General features: G+C 39.1%; 2 protein-coding genes across 5 annotated transcripts; one reads left to right on the top strand and one right to left on the bottom strand.

Moving 5' to 3' along the window:
• Positions 1-1,358: 1,358 nt before the first annotated feature.
• On the bottom strand, positions 1,359-7,281 carry pkia (cAMP-dependent protein kinase inhibitor alpha). 3 transcript variants are annotated; one of them, XM_085287444.1, is made up of 3 exons: positions 7,148-7,281; positions 4,638-4,916; positions 1,359-4,027 (listed from the first exon to the last, which is right to left on the bottom strand). In XM_085287444.1, exons 2-3 carry the CDS (start codon positions 4,786-4,788, stop codon positions 3,951-3,953), a joined length of 228 nt encoding a protein of 75 aa, XP_085143570.1. In that variant the 5' UTR covers positions 4,789-4,916; positions 7,148-7,281; the 3' UTR covers positions 1,359-3,950. The 3 variants fall into 3 exon arrangements, with proteins under 3 accessions (XP_085143570.1, XP_085143571.1, XP_085143569.1); XM_085287445.1 differs by having other exon boundaries at positions 4,638-4,846; positions 7,148-7,260; XM_085287443.1 differs by lacking the exon at positions 7,148-7,281 and having other exon boundaries at positions 4,638-5,122.
• Positions 5,395-17,622, top strand: zc2hc1a (zinc finger, C2HC-type containing 1A). Of its 2 annotated transcripts, XM_085287439.1 has the most exons (12): positions 5,395-5,533; positions 5,635-5,856; positions 8,521-8,636; positions 9,294-9,367; positions 11,100-11,216; positions 11,746-11,772; positions 12,720-12,861; positions 13,676-13,818; positions 14,655-14,760; positions 14,890-14,965; positions 15,379-15,477; positions 16,080-17,622. In XM_085287439.1, exons 2-12 carry the CDS (start codon positions 5,825-5,827, stop codon positions 16,213-16,215), a joined length of 1,068 nt encoding a protein of 355 aa, XP_085143565.1. In that variant the 5' UTR covers positions 5,395-5,533; positions 5,635-5,824; the 3' UTR covers positions 16,216-17,622. The 2 variants fall into 2 exon arrangements, with proteins under 2 accessions (XP_085143565.1, XP_085143566.1); XM_085287440.1 differs by lacking the exon at positions 11,746-11,772.
• Positions 17,623-17,736: the final 114 nt, after the last annotated feature.

Here is a 17,736-nt window from a genome sequence, read left to right as displayed (position 1 = left end):
TTTTAATTTAGGCTGACACTTTTTCCAACATCATCACGATAAAAATCTTACAACATCCATTATTCATCTTTTCATACATCATACTGTTTCTCAATCAATCTGGTGCCATTCTCACAGCAGGAAAGTCACTCTCACTAGTCTCGTATTTCTCAAAAAAATTAAGGGATTTTTCACATTTGCCAAAACATTAACAGTCAGTCACTTTAACTGTGTGATGAATGAATAAACAACTTTCACAAGCCTTTGAAGACTTAAACATCAAAAAATTTAGTTTTTTCCCCTCATAATCTTGCTTACTTTTGAAAAAAATCAGCAAAATAGGCCTAATATAGAAGAAAATATTTTCTGAAACAAATGAATTGTGAAGGGTTTTTTTTTAACTTTACAAAAGTGATGAAATGCAGAAAAGCAAACATAATACTCATTAAACTAAATGTATCAGAAAAAAAATAAGGAAATGTATACATAAGTCATTCTAAATACATTTAGCAACTACTTTAGCAGTGGAGCAGGCGTACCTAATAATCACAGTATTGCAAATATCTAATCAACCTTTCACATCAGCGGCAACTCAAAACATTTAGATATGTAGAGATGGTCAAGACAGCACGCTGAAGTTCAAACCGAGCATCAGAACAAGGAAGAAAGACTGAATGAAAGTAATCGAGAAAAACTGAAGAAAATGCTCCACCCATAAGTTGCCTTGTAGCATTTCAAAGGCCTATAACAACAATAATCACTCAGCTGCTCTGTCATTACAGATACAGCTCTGTTGCATTATTACAGCATGTACCATTTATCTTCAACATTAACAACTCTGGTATCAGTGAAATGAGTCCTCACTGTTCTGATTACCATATGATACAGCTCAATTTTGTTACACTGTGTGCAGAAGGTCATGTCGGTTTGACATGACCTTCTGCACACAATGCAATTTATTTACCACCATCAATGCGTGTCAATAACCACCGTGTTTACTGCCTAGCACTTGACTAATCAGAATCTAATCAGGAAGAGAAACATAGTCATCATTTTTTCCTTTTTCTTTTTACAGTGCGTGGGTCTATTATAGGAGAGTACCAATTCCTTCACGTGAGCTAGCCATCATAGTATCTTTCTATCAAGCTGACCTTAACTAACGGCACATGACCTCACTGACTTGTGAATGCTTGCATTATCTATTGCATCGTTCTACATCGTCTGATATCGATTACAAAACAGAAGCGCTCAGTGATTGGGCCTTTCCGTTGTTGAATGGAATAGCTTAGATTGACCACCAGGGGGAGACAAAGACTTTGCTTATTGAGCCTTCTCTGTTGAGGATGCATTAATTTGTCTTGACACTTTCGATTAATTCACTAGTAAAATTTAATTGCACATCAAAACTAACCAAATAGACAAAGTCAAAAATGAGTATGTTACATAGTAATGCCTCTGATAACACAATAACGTGACTAAATCGAGAATTTTTATAAAATACTGAAAATAACAGTGAGAATGGAACAACAGCTTGAGTTCTATAGCTCACCGAAACTGCAACAGTACCGGTCATTAAATCACATTACACTGGACTCAGAGTACAAGTTATCTTAGTCCTATGATGCACTATAAAATGGCACTAATCCCCTTTAACAGGTTAAAACTAAAGATTTACTACAACCACCGTCCACCCGCCCAATTTTTACAGCTTCTTCCTATATGCCCATACTCCACGTTATCTCCAAGTTTCCTGAAAATCATCCAGGTAGCTGCAGATACATAATCCTGTTGACAAATAACTAGAAACAGTAGCAAAAAGACAACCTCCTTTGTGAAGGTAACTAAACAAAGAAACAAAATGATCAGCTGGTCAGATATAACAAAGTAATAAAGCATTTTTAGAATGCATACCCACATATTTCATTAGTAGATCTAAATTGGACAGAGTACAGTAATGGTGTTAAAAGGAAACTGTGAAAACAGATTACAAAAGGGAATTGCAAAACTGACAGGCAGTGTGCCAGTACATAATATTTATTCTAACAGTCGTCTCATCTACGAAAATTTACACATACGGCACACGCTAATAAACCACACTCAGTAGTGCAATTTCCAAATCTTAAGTAGCAAATAAATGTTTTTCCTTGATGTCCACCACAACCAAATTACAAACTTGGGTATAATACATGGCAGTGCAAATGTTAAACTGTGGGATAACCACTTAATGTGTGTAGATACCCTGCATGTAAGGAGAGAACTCCTGCATTCAAGGCCATCACAAGTTAGACTGGACACATTTGCAGACAGTGAGAGGCCAGTTATTAAAGTATAAGATGTACAGTAAGGGTGAAATCCTACTTTCCAACCAATCAATTTCATTGTTTACAGCGTCATTAAAAAGTATTTTCCTAAAGATAACCTGAGTGCAAACAAAATGCCTTTTTTTTAAATGATGATTTCTTTTATTAATTGAAAAAAAGCTATCCAAACCTACCTGGCCCTGTGTGAAACAGTACATGACCCCTAAGCCTAATAAATGGTTGTGCTAGCCTTGGTAATAAGAACTGCAGGCAAGAGGTTTTGCAAGTATTGGCAAAGAGTTATTCACATTGAGTGACTCTTTTCTGCAGAATTGTTTTGATTCAGCCACATTGGAGGGTTTTATGAGCATGAACAGTGCTTTTAATGAAAAAACATCTCAATAGTAGTCCAAAACCTTCATTTTGTTACTTCAAGCTATTCAGAGGTGGACTTGCTGGTGTGTTTTGAAACACTGTCCAACTCAATAACCCAAGTGTGCTTGAAGTTTGGACCACAAATCGATGGGCAGAGGTTCTCTTTCTGTATTTTCTTGTAAAGAGTTGAATTTGTGGTTCCATCAATTATGGCAAGTAGTCCAGGTCCTGAATTAGCAAAGCAAAAGACAATATTGCCTTGGCAGAAAAATGGTTTAAAAAACCCACAATTTTGGGGGGGAGGGGGGACACATTTGTACTCCCTGGCTTCATTTGTGAGGCCTGGCAGTGCAAACAACAAAATTCTAGTGAATAGTTATAGTGAACTCAAAGTTATGGGTCAGTGTGCAAGAGTAAAGCAAGGTGCAGTGAAGCCAGCCACCAAAACTAAACAGACGCTCATTTTGCCTGTGACAGATCGAGCAGCACATGTTGCTGTTCCTAACTTGGGAAAAAAAAAAGCTTTATATCTTGTGATCTGACTCTTACTTTTTTTAAAGAACTGGACCGTGTTTGACCATCAATGTAATACTTAAAATGGGATGTCTGAAATGATAAAAAAAAAAAACCCATTTAGATTTTACACCTAACATGGATACATGCAACAAAGTACAACAGGGCCTTTGAGCTGCTGAGTGCAGTTGCTGGATAACGTCCATCAATCCAATACACAGATGGATCCGAATCCATGGAAATAGGAAACGGTCAATAGCGAGTACTTATGAAGGGAGCACGTGTTCAGGCGTCGAGGCAAGATGAGTGGATGTCCAGTTGCCGTCTGTGTTTCAGTCGCATCAGTGGTCATTAATTGAAGGAGACGAGGAGAGGGGAAGACAAATTTTAATTCTGTGGCTGCTCTAAAAACCTTTTACTAGCCTCCGTTCCTCCCTCCACTTTCCACTCAAAACCACTCACAGTCAAAAGTGGGCTGGTTTTGGTTGTTGACATCATGTTTAGTTCACCTTAAATTACATCCAATCTGATATCAGCAGCCTTGGACAAAAGGCAGCAAAGGAAGGAAAGTTTTTAAGGAAAATGGAACACACCCAATTACAAGCGAGAGAGAGACTGTGCTGTGGTTGCCATAGTGATGACTTCCTGATGGCAGGATAGTGGCAATAGAGGATTTTGCTGTTCACAGTCATTAGATGCAACTGGCCAGTCAGAGGCTTAGCATACAGGGAGCAGATAGACTAAAAGAAGTGGCTGCTCGAGTCCATAAATGTCCGGTGGCACTTAGCTTCCCTCAGCTTGAGTCTGCTCTTCTTTAGATGGAGAGTTCTGGCTTTTCTCAGCATCTTCTCCCTCATCACCTGGAAAACAGTGAAGAAAGAGGACAGTGGGACAGTCGATTTCATGGACATTTAACTACGGGGGAAGTCAGTGATGCAGCTACTAAGTCACCAAAGAAGACATATGTAAAATGTAACTGAAGAACTTCAATTAAATTTTATTTATATAGTGTGAAATCAGAACAACAATCATCCTAAGACATTTTATTTTGTACAGTAAAGACCCCACAATAATGGAGACAAAACACCAACAATCAAATGTCGTCGTCGTCCCCCTCCCTCCCTATGAGGAAGCACTTGGTGACAGTGGGAAGGAAAAACTTCCCTTTAACAGGAAGAAGCCTCCGGTAGAACTAGACCAAGGGAGGGGCAGCCATCTGGGAGAGAGACAGGACAAAAGACACACTTTGGAAGAGAGCCAAAGATTAGTGGCTCTGTGATTTTGAGCTCTATTTACAATTTCCAAACATGCTGCAGAACTAAGCTATGAAGTCTTGATTTTCCTCTCCACTGTTGGAAAATCCAGAGAATTCAACTCAACACAAGTAGAGTGGAGGCTATGTGTTGCTACCCTGATGAATTATTAATGTCGCCATCAAAATATGTTCTCGTTCTTCATCATGTTGCTCACCTGACTTGTTGATGTTGAGCTGTGCCAGACTCTCCGACAGATCAGTGGTGCCCGGTTCTCCAGGAGCGTCTGGAATATCATGTATGGCATTCCTGCGGCTGGATCGTCGAGAGGTGATGAAGTCCTCATAGGTCGCCTCCACATCCGTCATCGCTGACACACCTCACCATAGCAGAGCGTGCCGCACACAGCAGCACACACTGACACACCTTTTCAAGTTGCACAGGTGCACAGTGACCCACAGACAATGGAATCTGCACCGCTTTTATGGAAAGATCGCTGAAATGGACAGAGTTTGTGCAGCTTCTCCTAAATAACTTTACACAATGGCAACACCAGTTTTTGTTGACAAGAAGAATGTAACGCAGCAGGCTATGCAGACACTCATTGAATACATCCCTCCCTCCGCTTATCTTATGACCTAATCCCTGCTTAATCTATTTTAATCTCAGTCTAGGGTACAGGCGACACCATGGATACAGAGGAGGCAAATTCAGTAGAAGAAATGCCGAGGAGAGCGATGGGAAATATAAACAGACAATCTGATGCATTACTTCAACCAAAGAGCACGCTAAGAGGTCATTAAAGCAGAATGAGGAAAGTACTGCCATATCACATGGAGTATGATGGGAGCTGTGCTGCCCCGGAGATTTAGGTTAAATCCTTCTGCTTATATTCAAGCCCTTTGTAGCAATCTGTCTGGCTGAGGCTGTCCTTCAGCACTGAGCAGATTCAGGCTTTGTTGTCACATTTCTTTCAATTAAAATCTGCTATGATGAGATTTCTTTGGCTGTATCAGTCTGGATATCTGCATTTATTTGCTGCCACTACTTTAAAATTGTCAAGGAAAATAAAAAACCCTCAGAAGACATCACAACACTCAGTCACAAAAAAAGGTTGGTTTGATTTTCCCCAAGTCAAATGCAGGATTTTTAAATTATATATAAGTATATATTAAAAATGCCTCACTTTCACATCCATTTGTGGCTATTTCTAGAGAAAGTTGTGGTGGACTGTGGCTATTTTTGGAAACCTCTTCTGTCATCATCTGAGCACCCTCCCACTCAGCTGTCATTCTCAAAATGGTGTCAAGATGGGCAAGACCCGGCAGATGCTGTCCGTGTACGACTGACAGACCAAACGTGTGGGGAAGCAAGAGAGATAAGACGGCTGTTCTCTAACTTAATATGAGAATCGGGGCACTGGATTGTGGTCATAGGTATAACTCTCCAGGTTTATTAGCAATAAAGAAGAAATATCATTTGAAACGTTAAATCATGTAAACAGCTAGGTTAATGTAGCTTGCATGAGTAAATGTCCTGGTAGAGCCAAATGAGATATAAAATTCCTCCCCACACCTTTCAATAAAGAACCTGTCTTATGATAGAACATAAGTGAATCTAATTGGATTACAGATCTGTACGTGCAGACATTTTTCCACTGAAGCTGTGTTTTTATTTGAAGTTAGAAGTTGAAGTTAGAAGTGACAGGACATTTTGCGATGTGTTTTCCTATGCTCATATTCTATGAAATATTAATTGCCAGTTTACATAATTTAGTCAGACTGTTGTACCCATGAATTAGAACATTGGCAACTCAGCTGTGTGTTTGTGTGTATATGTGTGTGTACAGTGTGTGTACTCCCATGTGGGAAGCAGAGCTCAGCTGGCCTGGACAACAATATACATAGCACAGACTCCAAACAAATGATCAAATCGCTGAATAATACAACAGGCCAACCGTCTCTGTCTTTCACTATGAAGTTTTGTTTTTTTTTTTGGGGGGGGGGGGGAAGTCTACTCCTGCTTTGCAGCTGTTTGATTTGTTATGCTGCCAAACAGAATATTAGCAGTGATAAAGGCAGTACATAAACGAGTCCCAGAAACTTATGCCAGAGTTATTCTAGGTGGCCTGGGCATACCTGGGACTGATGCCAGGTCTCACACAAACAGACATGCTATACTCCAACATCACCGTGCCAAGCGCAAAAGTAAACAATTTCTCCTTAACCACGGATTCACGCGCAGCTGTCAACACCCTCCCTGTAAGAGCGTGCAAATGTTTTACTGTTATTTCTACAGCTCGTACACATTTAAGGCAATCTTAGCTAAGTGATTTATTTAAAAGTTCATCGCGAGTCTGCACGAGTGTGACGTCACTCCACAAAGACTATTTGTCCAAAATGACAATTTATCACCTACTAAAGCGATGCAGTCACGCGCATTGGCGTCCTAAATAATAAAGCGCTAGTTTTTTTCTTTTCTTTTTTGTTGAAGACATATAACCTTTAAATACAGACGAGCTTAAGGTTGCAGGAGAATCTGAATGTTTAAATTCATTATTAAAACCAAGATCCATACGTCTGTCTTTGATGACAAAGACCCCCACAGAGCCAGGTCAGTGTCAGTAAACGTAGCCTGCATGATATTAACATTACACATGCATTTACGAGCTTTGCGCACTTTGCACCTGCAGTTATTATTCTTAATATGATCAACAAGGTATGCTACCTGTTTGGAATAAATGGCTTCCGAATATTCGCAGGGGTCAATCACATCGGCTCGGATCTTGCCATTTCGGTATTCCCCAATGCGCTCATGAAAGAGAATTTACCAACGTCAAGCAAATCAAGCACACCAAAGCTACTTCCGAGTATTACTTTCAGAATAAAACCGCATTACTTTGAAGGGACGCTTAACAGAAAAGTTTTTCATTACCAGCTACTTTACCTATACTCCTTTATTTTATTAGATAGATAAATATACATATAAATAAATAAATACACATATAGGATTACTAATAGGAATACTTGCACCACATTCATTAATTAATATCTGACAAAGTGAGAGCCATAAACTTTAATGCCAAGTGCATTGTTTAACCGTGAATGTGTGTGTAAAATCATTACCTTATTTAAAGGTTAGGATACATTAGGACTTAGCGAATGGTTATCATCCCATTGCTATAATTTGAAATGGTGAAAAGGCATCGCGCTTGGGCGTGTGTGTGGTGCGAGAGATCACACAAAAGGGAGTCAGTGTTGAAACAACGTCCCTCTTGTGATAAAGGCACATGTTTGCTGTGCCCTCTTAGCATCTGTCCATGAATCCCTCCATTCAGATGACACATGTTGTCAGTATGGCAAATGAGGAACTTCCGAGTGTTTGTTCTGCGCAAGTGTTTGAGCTAACAAAAGCAGCAAAGGAGCACACTAGTTTTGTTGTTTGGTTGATATAATGAGTTTCTGTAAATGACCATCCCCAAACAAAGCTGAGATGCAAGGTAAAGCTACCAGCCCGTTTATTCATTAACATAACTTTGTATCAATAACAGCACTAATAACTAATAGCATTTCATTTTTTATTTATTTCTATAGCTAAAATTAAAAAAAAAGATTTCGTCCCAGTAACAGCAACATTTGCTAGTTTCCAGCGAAAACTGAGCTACGCAAACTCCCCCCAAAATTGATGGTTAGGAGTAATACTGGGAAACATGACAGAGGTTCCCTCCCACGCTCCACCTGCTGTCCAAAATAAACAGTGCATACTTGAACACTCCATCAGAAACAGTGCAGTAATAACCAATGAAATACTCGCATGTTAGCTCACCGAGCGGCATCGGACAACCCAGTTGCTATCGGTAGCCAAAGATCAGTAGTGTCAAGATATTTACCTGCCATTGGGAATTGGAACAGGACGTCCCAGTAGTGTCGACATAAGTCACAGAGAAACAAACAAAACACAAAAAAATGACAAACCAAAAATGTAGATCTACACAGGACATCAGTAATTCACAATACACTGCAGAATAAATTTATATGTAAATTAAAGTAATTTTCCTTACAGGATAAATGGGTAAAAACAAAACATTTCTCCCGTTTTAGCAAAGCCGGAAATGAAGAGGGGGTTTCATCTTGTATTTTCCGTCTACGTCTGGCCGTTTTCGAACAACGGCAACAGGACCAGATAAGGAATAACCTAAGGATGGAAGAATTTGAAGGTATGCGATATTGCTGTTTGTGTGTTTACTTAAGCCTTTTATGGCAAATTTGGGATTTCAGCATTTCGTTTTTATCTGCCAAGGGGACGCTTTGGGGTTCGCGGCTCCTTTAGATGAACAGTTTTGTATAGCGACCTCCTTTTTGTTTGGGTTTTAGCCCAAGTAATGCTAGGTAACGTCAGGGCCAAAGATGAAGCTAGCTGCTCCTCCTATCTGAATGGGTGCGATTCCTAGCTAGAGGAGCTATCCGGCTAACCAGCAAACTCCTAACAAATAACACTTTTAAATGAATGGTTTAAAGCGTGTATATCAATGAATCTTCGGAGACTGCTTACCTTTAATATTAAATACGTTTCTATGTGTACAGTAATACTTCGAAGTGTTTGACTCTGTACGTTAAACTTAGCTAAATCTGACTATTTTCCTCCAGCCATTTTCAGGAAATTTGAAGTATCCGTGTAGAATGAGCAGTAAAGGCAACAATAAAACATTGTTGCCTTTACTGTGGCAGAAGAACACAATTTATGACCGCGAAAGTATTTACCTTGTATCAAATGTTAACTGGGTCATTATTTTTCTTCCCATGTTTGTTTAGTCCCGTTGTGGCCCATTTTTGACCTTTAAACCTTCACCGAATTTGTTCTGTTATTCTTGCAGATGGCGAAGCTTCTCTGGTTGACGATCGGATTCAGTGTAATATCTGTAAAAGATCTTTCTTCCCCAAAGTCCTGGTAAAAAACAAACAAACCACCTCTTGCTCATTTCTGACATTTCTTAATACAAAAAACAAACAAAACAAAACAATGTGTAACACTGTTTTAAGAGGACAATATTTTAATCGCAGACACTTTAAGTGTTTGTTTGGGGGGGGTGTTGATCACGCACTATGATTAACCCGCCTGGCTGACAGTATTTACCACATTAATTCTCAGCTGACAGGGTATCAGCTGTTTGTTCAATAATAATGTGTCTATGATCCAGATAGCTAGCAGGGTCCTGTGAAGAGCTCTGTAGGGGAGTTGAAAGTTTTATCAAAGCAGAAATGCTTTTTGTTTGAACAAATTTGTGATATTCAAGACTCTGATTTAAAAATTTCACTAAGAAACGTCTCTAGTAGTACTGCTCTCCCATAAAGCAGAGTTGGAAATATTGGTCATTAATTAATTATTGAATTAATTTCATAGTGGGCCATTTTTTATATATAGATGAATTGCAGCACAAGTATCAACTGGACTGTATCATGTGAAGCATTTTCTTTCACTTGATTGTCTAAATCAGTGAATGGAGATTGTTTAGAAAGGATGGCTTCACACATGTTCAGCAATACAGTACTCTCAGCACTGTCTGCAGCACATGCAGGTAAGGGTGGTGTCATAGCGCTATATAAATGCAATCTATTATTATTATTATTATTATTATTATTATTATTATTATCATCATCATCATAGGCGAAAAGACTGTGGTTTTGAGTCATGGTTATGGGTGACAGATAGACACATCTGTGTATTTCGGAAACTGCTGATCTACTGGGATTTTCTCATATAACCATCTCTTGGGCTTACAGAGAATCGACAGAAAAAAAGAAAATATTCACAGAGTGGCAGTTATCTGGGTCAAAATGCCTCGTTGATGTCAGATATCAAAGGGGAAAGGCCCAGCTGCTTCAACCGGATAGGAAGGCATCAGTAACTAAAACAGCATGAAAGCATGGATCAATCCTGCCTTGTGTCAGCAGTTCAGGTTGCTGGTAATGGTGTGGAGGATATCATAGTTTTGATGCAGCCGTCTACCTGAGTGTTGTTCCTGATCTTTATTACCACAGTGTACCCATCTACTGATAACATGACATGTTCTGATATTCTGATTATAACATGGCATGTTATTATGCTTCCAGCAGAGTGGGTTCAACCTGGTACTAATGTGTACCTAACAGAGTCGCTAATGAGTGTATATGAGTTGATTTTTACTCCCCCAAAATCCTCTGTTCCTTTGCTTATTGTGTTGAAATGACTAAAACATACTACAGAGTTAATACATCAAAGCTATAAAGGTTTTTGGTGTTTAATTTGAAGAGAATCTTCTGGTAAACAACCAAATATGTGCTCTTATGCAAGCACTTTGCCTCATTAGTAGATAATGGCTGCATTAAAGCATGGTGTATTATTCTAGATATGTATAGCAATATAGGTTTGGGTCTCCATCAGGAAGACATTAGTGTGCTTCAGAGAGTTGGCTGCAGCTTTGAGGAGGTTACTGGTGTTGTTAATGTTACTCATTTAAATTTGAGCTTGAAATGTTTGAAAGAAAGTTTCCTCTTTCAAGAAATTCATTTAGGAAAACATAGTTGAAAACTTAAATTATAGTAAAAGACAGATACAAATCTTAAGTGATGCCATGCCAGTGGTGTTAAAAACAAATAAAAATGTTTTGTCATGTTTTGTGCACATTGTCCTCCTTCAACAGGAGAAGCACTCAAAAATCTGCCAAAAATCAGCAACTAAAAAGAGGAAGGTTTTTGACTCCAGCAGACAAAGAGCTGAGGGAACAGACATCCCCGTACTGAAACCCATCAAACCAAAGGTAAGCCTTCACCTAAGCAGAGCGATGGAAATCCACATAAATTGTCAGCAGTGGTTCATTTTGACTATTGACAGGATTGAAAAAAAATTGCCTAAAGTCAGAAAACTAGCTGGATCTCACATGCTGCTTAAAACGCTGTTGTTCATTTTTTTAGGTAATCTATTCATTCATAAATACGTCCAGCTTTTATTATTAAAAAATGACCTGTTTTTAATCTGAGGTTATTTATTCAGCGTTGTATCCAATAATACAACACCTAAAGGAAACAATGCTGTTCATATTCCTTAATTATCCGAAAACTCTATATTACTCTGCAAACAAGTTATCCAGATAAACCTTTTATAATCCGGGTCACATGAAGGCTTTCCAGGGAGGACCCAGAAAAGAATCAGCCTTTGAAATGTACACAGCATTTTGGCGCTTATGGTGTTGAGTGGCGCCTATGAATTTTCATTTCCATGCAGCACATTCAGTGTATTATGTCGACAGTTTATTTTTACAATGTAAACAACTTTCAATTGTATTTCAGTCGCAAAGTTCATCTGCTACTGAAAGAGTAAGTTGCTTTTATCTTTTTTTTTTTTTTTTTTTGTTCAATTGTCCCTCCTTTCCATAGATATAATTTTTAGCAGCACAGATAATCTGTTGAAGCCCGCGAGGCTTTCCCTCACTGTTTTTCTGGCTACACAAAAACTTTGTTTGCCTTGAAGTATTGGCTTGAATAGTCTGTGGGTGTGCCAAGTCATGTTGGTGATATTAATTTTAAAAATCCTTTCATACCTCTTGTCTTTAACTGGCATCCTTCTGTATCCAGTGTTCTTTTCTCTTTCATTTAACGTGACAGCCTTAATGCTATATTTTCTAGTTCAGCTGCTGCGGTTGCTTTGAACCTTCAGATTACTCTTTAACAACTAAAAACTGTATTTGTTTCGTTTATTTCTTCTCTGTGAGAAACTGTCTCATGAGTATCAGTCAGTGAAGTAATCTTGCCCAGTCTGTTGCCTGGCTGTTGTTCAGATGGTCTTGGCTTCAACTAACTCCTGCGTACTCACTCTGTGCTCCCACTGGAATTTTCAGCTTTGTGATATGAACAGGACAAACGTCTAGTTATGCGACAAATTCTGTTTTGTTTAGTTTTTCTTTGGCAGCAGTTTAGGAAAGAGGAAAATATAATAAAATGTAGTTTTAGCTCTCTCCAAGTCACCTGTGTTTGTCAGACAAACGTGTCTGAATGCTTTAACTACACAGGAGAAATAGAAAGTCACAGAGGCTGTCGTGTTGCCTCAGATCCACTTTAGTTGTTGGGGGTTTTTTAGGGTAAGAGTGGGAAGTGCAGGCTTAGATAAGCGTATGCAATCTTTACATATTCGCTGTGAAACCTGTCGAGTTAAAACATTCGGTAAGAGAGTAGCTTAATCGTATTTTCTTAATATTAGATTGTCAAACTATAGCAGCAAACAGCTGTAACAGAGAATCTCTTTTCTCATGTTGTTGTCGTGTCAGGCAGAACCCCCGAAGAAGCCGTCAAATTGGCGCAAGAAACACGAGGACTTCATCGCCACCATCCGGGCTGCAAAGACCATCGGTCAGGTCATAAAAGATGGAGGACCATTACCCCCGCCTCCTCCTCCTACTTATGACCCAGGTAACATCTAGTTATCTAGAAGCAAATGGAAAAACTATAAAAAAAAGATTTTGTATCTTAATAAAAGAATTGTGAAAAAGTCTCATACACTGCTCGAAAAAATTAGCACTTTTTAATCAATTTCATGAGGTGATTACCTGGACCCTGCACAGGTTGTCCACACGTCATTCCTTGAAAGTTGGCTGTGGCTCCCAGCACAGCCTGAAGAGTGGAGATTCCAGGAGACAGGCGGTTATTCTATGAGGGTGGCCTGTGGCCCCTTTAGTAGGCCCTGTGCTCACTGCAAGGCACTGTGGCGCTCAACTGGCAGTTAGGTATCAGGATGAAATCTTTGGGCCTAATGTCAGATCCTACACTGGTGCTGTGGGCCCTGGGTTCCTCCTGGTGCATGATAATATCCAGCCTTGATGAGTGCTGAGGATGTATGGTTTGTCCACCAGAGGGCACGCTGCAACTTCACTGTTGGATTACCATGGGCAGAGTCCAAATGAGTAATCTAAAACTTGTTGCAACCATCAAACAATATTACTTTTTAAAGTATACTGTCATTGTAGTAAGGACTCATGAATAACAGCATTAATGTAGAAATATTCAGAATGTTTTGTGTCACTAAAAGGAAAGAAATAATTTTAAATGACTAAATATCAGCACGATTACTGCTCGTATAAATCCTATACAAGTCGAGCTGTAATTGTGGTGACAGCTGCAAATGAAAAGTTCAAGTCACCACTTCATCAGATAGTAGTATTTCTGTATACAGGATTCAATTACAAAAGCTACATGTATATTTTCCCACTACCTTGTCTCCCTTTAGACTATATCCAGTGTCCTTACTGTCAGCGGAGGTTCAACGAGAGTGCAGCTGACAGACACATCAAATTCTGCCAGGAGCAGGCTGCCCGAATGCCCAACAAAAGCAAGTCAGGAGATGCCAAAAAGCCTCCAGGTCGCACACAGGTACACGCACGCACGCACGGATAGGAGAGGGGACTGCATTTGAAATTAAACAGACAATAGTTCCCAAAAAGTTGATTCTGTAACTGGACATAGCATTTTAAGTGGGAGAAACATTTCATCACTCATTCAAGTGACTTCTTCAGTCTTTTGGGATTTCCTTACCTGGATGATTGAGCATGGATCTAAACAGAAAATAGTTTGTTGTTAGTTTTTTAAACATAAAATGTTAAAAAATGCTCATAGGTAGGTTTACAAAACCTATACTGATGATCAATATGTGTGGCACTTCTGTGTTATGGCTAATTGCTGATAATTAAGAAGTTTTCCTTTTAAATCATTGTCTTTTATTACCATGGTGGGACTCCCACTCTGCAGCAGATGTAGAATTACAAGTTACTTAGCAACAGCTATGGTGCATAGCTAGGGAGTTAATTTGGTAGCCAATAAAAACAGCAGGGCTTAAACCCTTCTGGTTAAGAGCTCTGATTCCCCATTGTAATAAAAAGCCTTCAGTTGTTAATCGTTATGTCACTGAGCCTCCCTGCTGTGTCGTGTTTTTAGATTTGTTATGTGTTGCAGTTCTTTTTTATAGCTTTGAGATTTTCTTCCAGATCGCAGTTTTAAAACCCGTTTTAGAGCCAAGCATTGACACAATGTGCATATTACAAACACTACAACCACAAGCCGTTCTGCTTATGTGGTCGTATAGTGATATGATATGATATATGTTTTTGTATATCTTTAATGTAACTATGTTAATGACTTTTCAGCCATGATATCCATAGCTGATCTTTTGTACCAAATAGTTATTTTTATTGCCTTCTCTCTGTCTTCAGTACAAGCCTCCTGCTGCTGCAAAGAAGGCCAACACTCCCGTTGTGTCAACCATCCCTTCAGCTTCCTCTCGTTTACCCCAAAGATCAGGCCTTGGACAGCCCACTGGTACGAGACACAGTGCTGTACTCCTCATCACCCCCCCCCCATATTGTGAATTTGTGACTGACTTCATTGCATCAAACAAAACTAATATGTGCATTGTCCTCATTTGTGTCACCCTCTCTCTCACTTAAGGAATCCCATCTAGTAAGGCCTCCTCAACAGGTTCAGTGAAGAATAATCCCTCCGGGCTCACAAGCCCACCGTCAGGGTTAGTACACATACGCAGATGTGTTTTAAATACTGTGGGCGAGTCCAGACAGGTTTTTATTTACTGATGTCAAGTGGGTACTGTTTTTTTTACCTTTTATTGTGCATTCAGCTGTGTCTATTCAAATATCTGTTGGAACAGTCAATCTTTGTACATGTTTTTACAGCCCGGATTTATTTTGATTGAAGTGTCATTTCGAACAATGTGAGTCAAAACAAAATGCAACGTCAGAACCGAGAATAGAGCAAGGCTGCCAAAAAACAACAGTTTCACTTCGCTTTCTCACTTTTATTCTTAGTATCCAAGACATTATGTCTACGCGGTGTCTCGACAGAGAGCCTTTATTTCAATGAATAACTTTGAAACATCCTTGTCCTGGTTTTCTTTTTGTTTTTCTCTGATATCTCTGTCAGTGTGGGAAGTAAATCCCGAGTAGCAAGTTCTGGCTATGGATCTGTGAGGAACGCTCAGACTGGACTCAACAAGAAGAAAGTAGACTCCTACATATCTAGGTGAATAAACGTCTTAAGTCATAACCTCCACAGAAAGAGTGGAGAAAATCAATTGGTGACCTCTCCTGACCTCTGGTGGCTTGGTGAAGTATTACCGGATGAGAGGTGAAACGTCTTCAAGCAACTTAAAGAAGTCCAGACGCTTTTCTTTGCAAGCTCCTTTGACTACGATGACCTGGATGACTGAGAACCTTCACAGACATATTACATATACTACCTCTAATTTGACTAAGAATGTGCAAATTTCAATTTTACTTTAAGAAAGTTTAAAAAAAAAAAAAAAAATTAGGGATGAGTCTTACCTGCACATTCATTTAAACAAAAGAAACTTGCATGCACAGTTATATCAACCTTGCCACCCATACGTCTCTAGCTTCTGGTTGCTTTGATTATCGTTATTGCTTTGGAGCAAAACAATTTCCCATTTAATCAAGCTGAGGGGAAATATGGGATAATCCAGCTTACTTGGCATCGGCTTTAGTGGCATTGACATTCGTATAAAGACGTGTAAAATCCAAATAGATCTTTGCCCTGACGTTTCACTAGTTGCAACTTTGTCTGCACAAATTCTAAAGTTGCTGCTGTCTTTTCTGTTTTCTCAGGAATGATATAGATGGCGCGAACGATGTTGGGAACGGCGGAATGAAGAGCAAGTTTTGTCACGCTTGTGGGACAAAGTACCCTGTTGAATCTGCCAAATTCTGCTGCGAGTGTGGGGTCAGGAGGATGTGTATTTGATAGCAGTCAGAAGAAAACGAAAGCAGGGTTAGGATTTAGGTAATAAGAATTGAGGGAAAGGTGAAAGAGTAATTAATTCCATCTTTATTTTCCCACACTGATTTTATTTCCTGGCAGTAAAGATGGTGTGTGCAGTCACACTGAATATTATCCAAATTTCATTGCATAACTTACAATAAGGAGTGCACTTAGCTACTGTGTTTTGCGTTGACTAGTGACCGGTTGATCTCTGTGCCGAACAGATTTGGTACACAGATTAATCGGTTTAAATCATGATGTGGCTTTTACAAGCACATCCCGTAAGTAGCTTCTGTTTCACTGCTTCATTTGCTCACAGCATTGCTGCTGTTTCCATGCACTTATAAAATGAGCATTACTGCCATGAAACTACAGGTCATAGAGGGTTTAAGAATTTGTGAGAAATAAATATTTCCAGCAAAGGAGAGGTGGTTGGTCATTGGAAGGAAGCTATTAAATATTATGCATCTTTAGAAGGGAGTAGAGGAAAGATGAATTAAAAGTGGGTTTGGAAAAAAAGAAAGGAAACATGTTGGGTGGCTGATTAGAGGTGAGATTAACTGCCCTGCATCATTATCGCTCTTCAGCCCTTGATTTGAAGTGCATTCCTCAACCCCACCTGTCTCCACATTGATGTGCAATAATAACGACTACTGAAGAAAGCAGTGTGATTTTTTTTATTTTTTTTAAAAAAGAAAATAGCTTCAAATTTTTATCTTATCACCCTGTTTTCTTAGGAACCAATCCAAAAAAGGTTGAGTGGTTACAGGTCAGTGCTCCCTTTAAGGTCACTTAACAGGAAAAACCTGTTATCCCATATACATTATACCCAAATGTAGCATTTACTCATTCCCTTTATTCCCACTAGGTTTATACATTTATTTATTTTCTTATTCCTTTTCATTTTTACTGACTGAACAGTGATTGTATGGTTTTTGTTTGTTCTTTTATGTTCTACAGAATTAAAATAGGTTTCATTTGGAATTGTGTGAAACCAAAACACACCTCAGTGTGTTGAAATTGCTTTTTTTTTTTTTCTTCCCCTTTCTCAACAGTGTTTCTACTGAGTCAGTGTTCAGTGCATTAAGGTATTTAGAATCAACACTAAAGTAATTTTGCTGTCGACCTTTGCTTGATGACCCCCACATAGGTTATTTTATGGTGGGACTTGGAAGAGCGGGGACAAATCTCTCCTTGAGGTGCATGATTAATTATCTAAGTAGGGCATTTATTCCCGGTAACAAACTATATTCACGTTACGTCACGAGAAAGGTTTAAGCCTACTGGAGGGCTGCGTTTTCCTGTAATGATAACGTCAGCTGTTAGACTGGATATGATTGTGCACCAAATGCCGTGTACATCCACCATCAATAAACCTCTTTGAAGACAGCTGTAATTGTGAGTCTGACTAATAAGTAACACACACCTTATCTTTGTTTGGGATATAAATATATTTTTTTGAATAGTATGCCATGTTATATACAATGTTAGTCATCAGCTTAT

Source organism: Mchenga conophoros, linkage group LG9 (assembly GCF_057382185.1).
Source record: "Mchenga conophoros isolate Kocher_MC1m ecotype Shallow Benthic linkage group LG9, M_conophoros_male_GT1.1, whole genome shotgun sequence".
NCBI classification, from domain to species: domain Eukaryota; kingdom Metazoa; phylum Chordata; class Actinopteri; order Cichliformes; family Cichlidae; genus Mchenga; species Mchenga conophoros.
The sequence above is the reverse complement of the archived record's forward strand: the minus strand, read 5'-3'. Positions and strand labels throughout refer to the sequence as shown.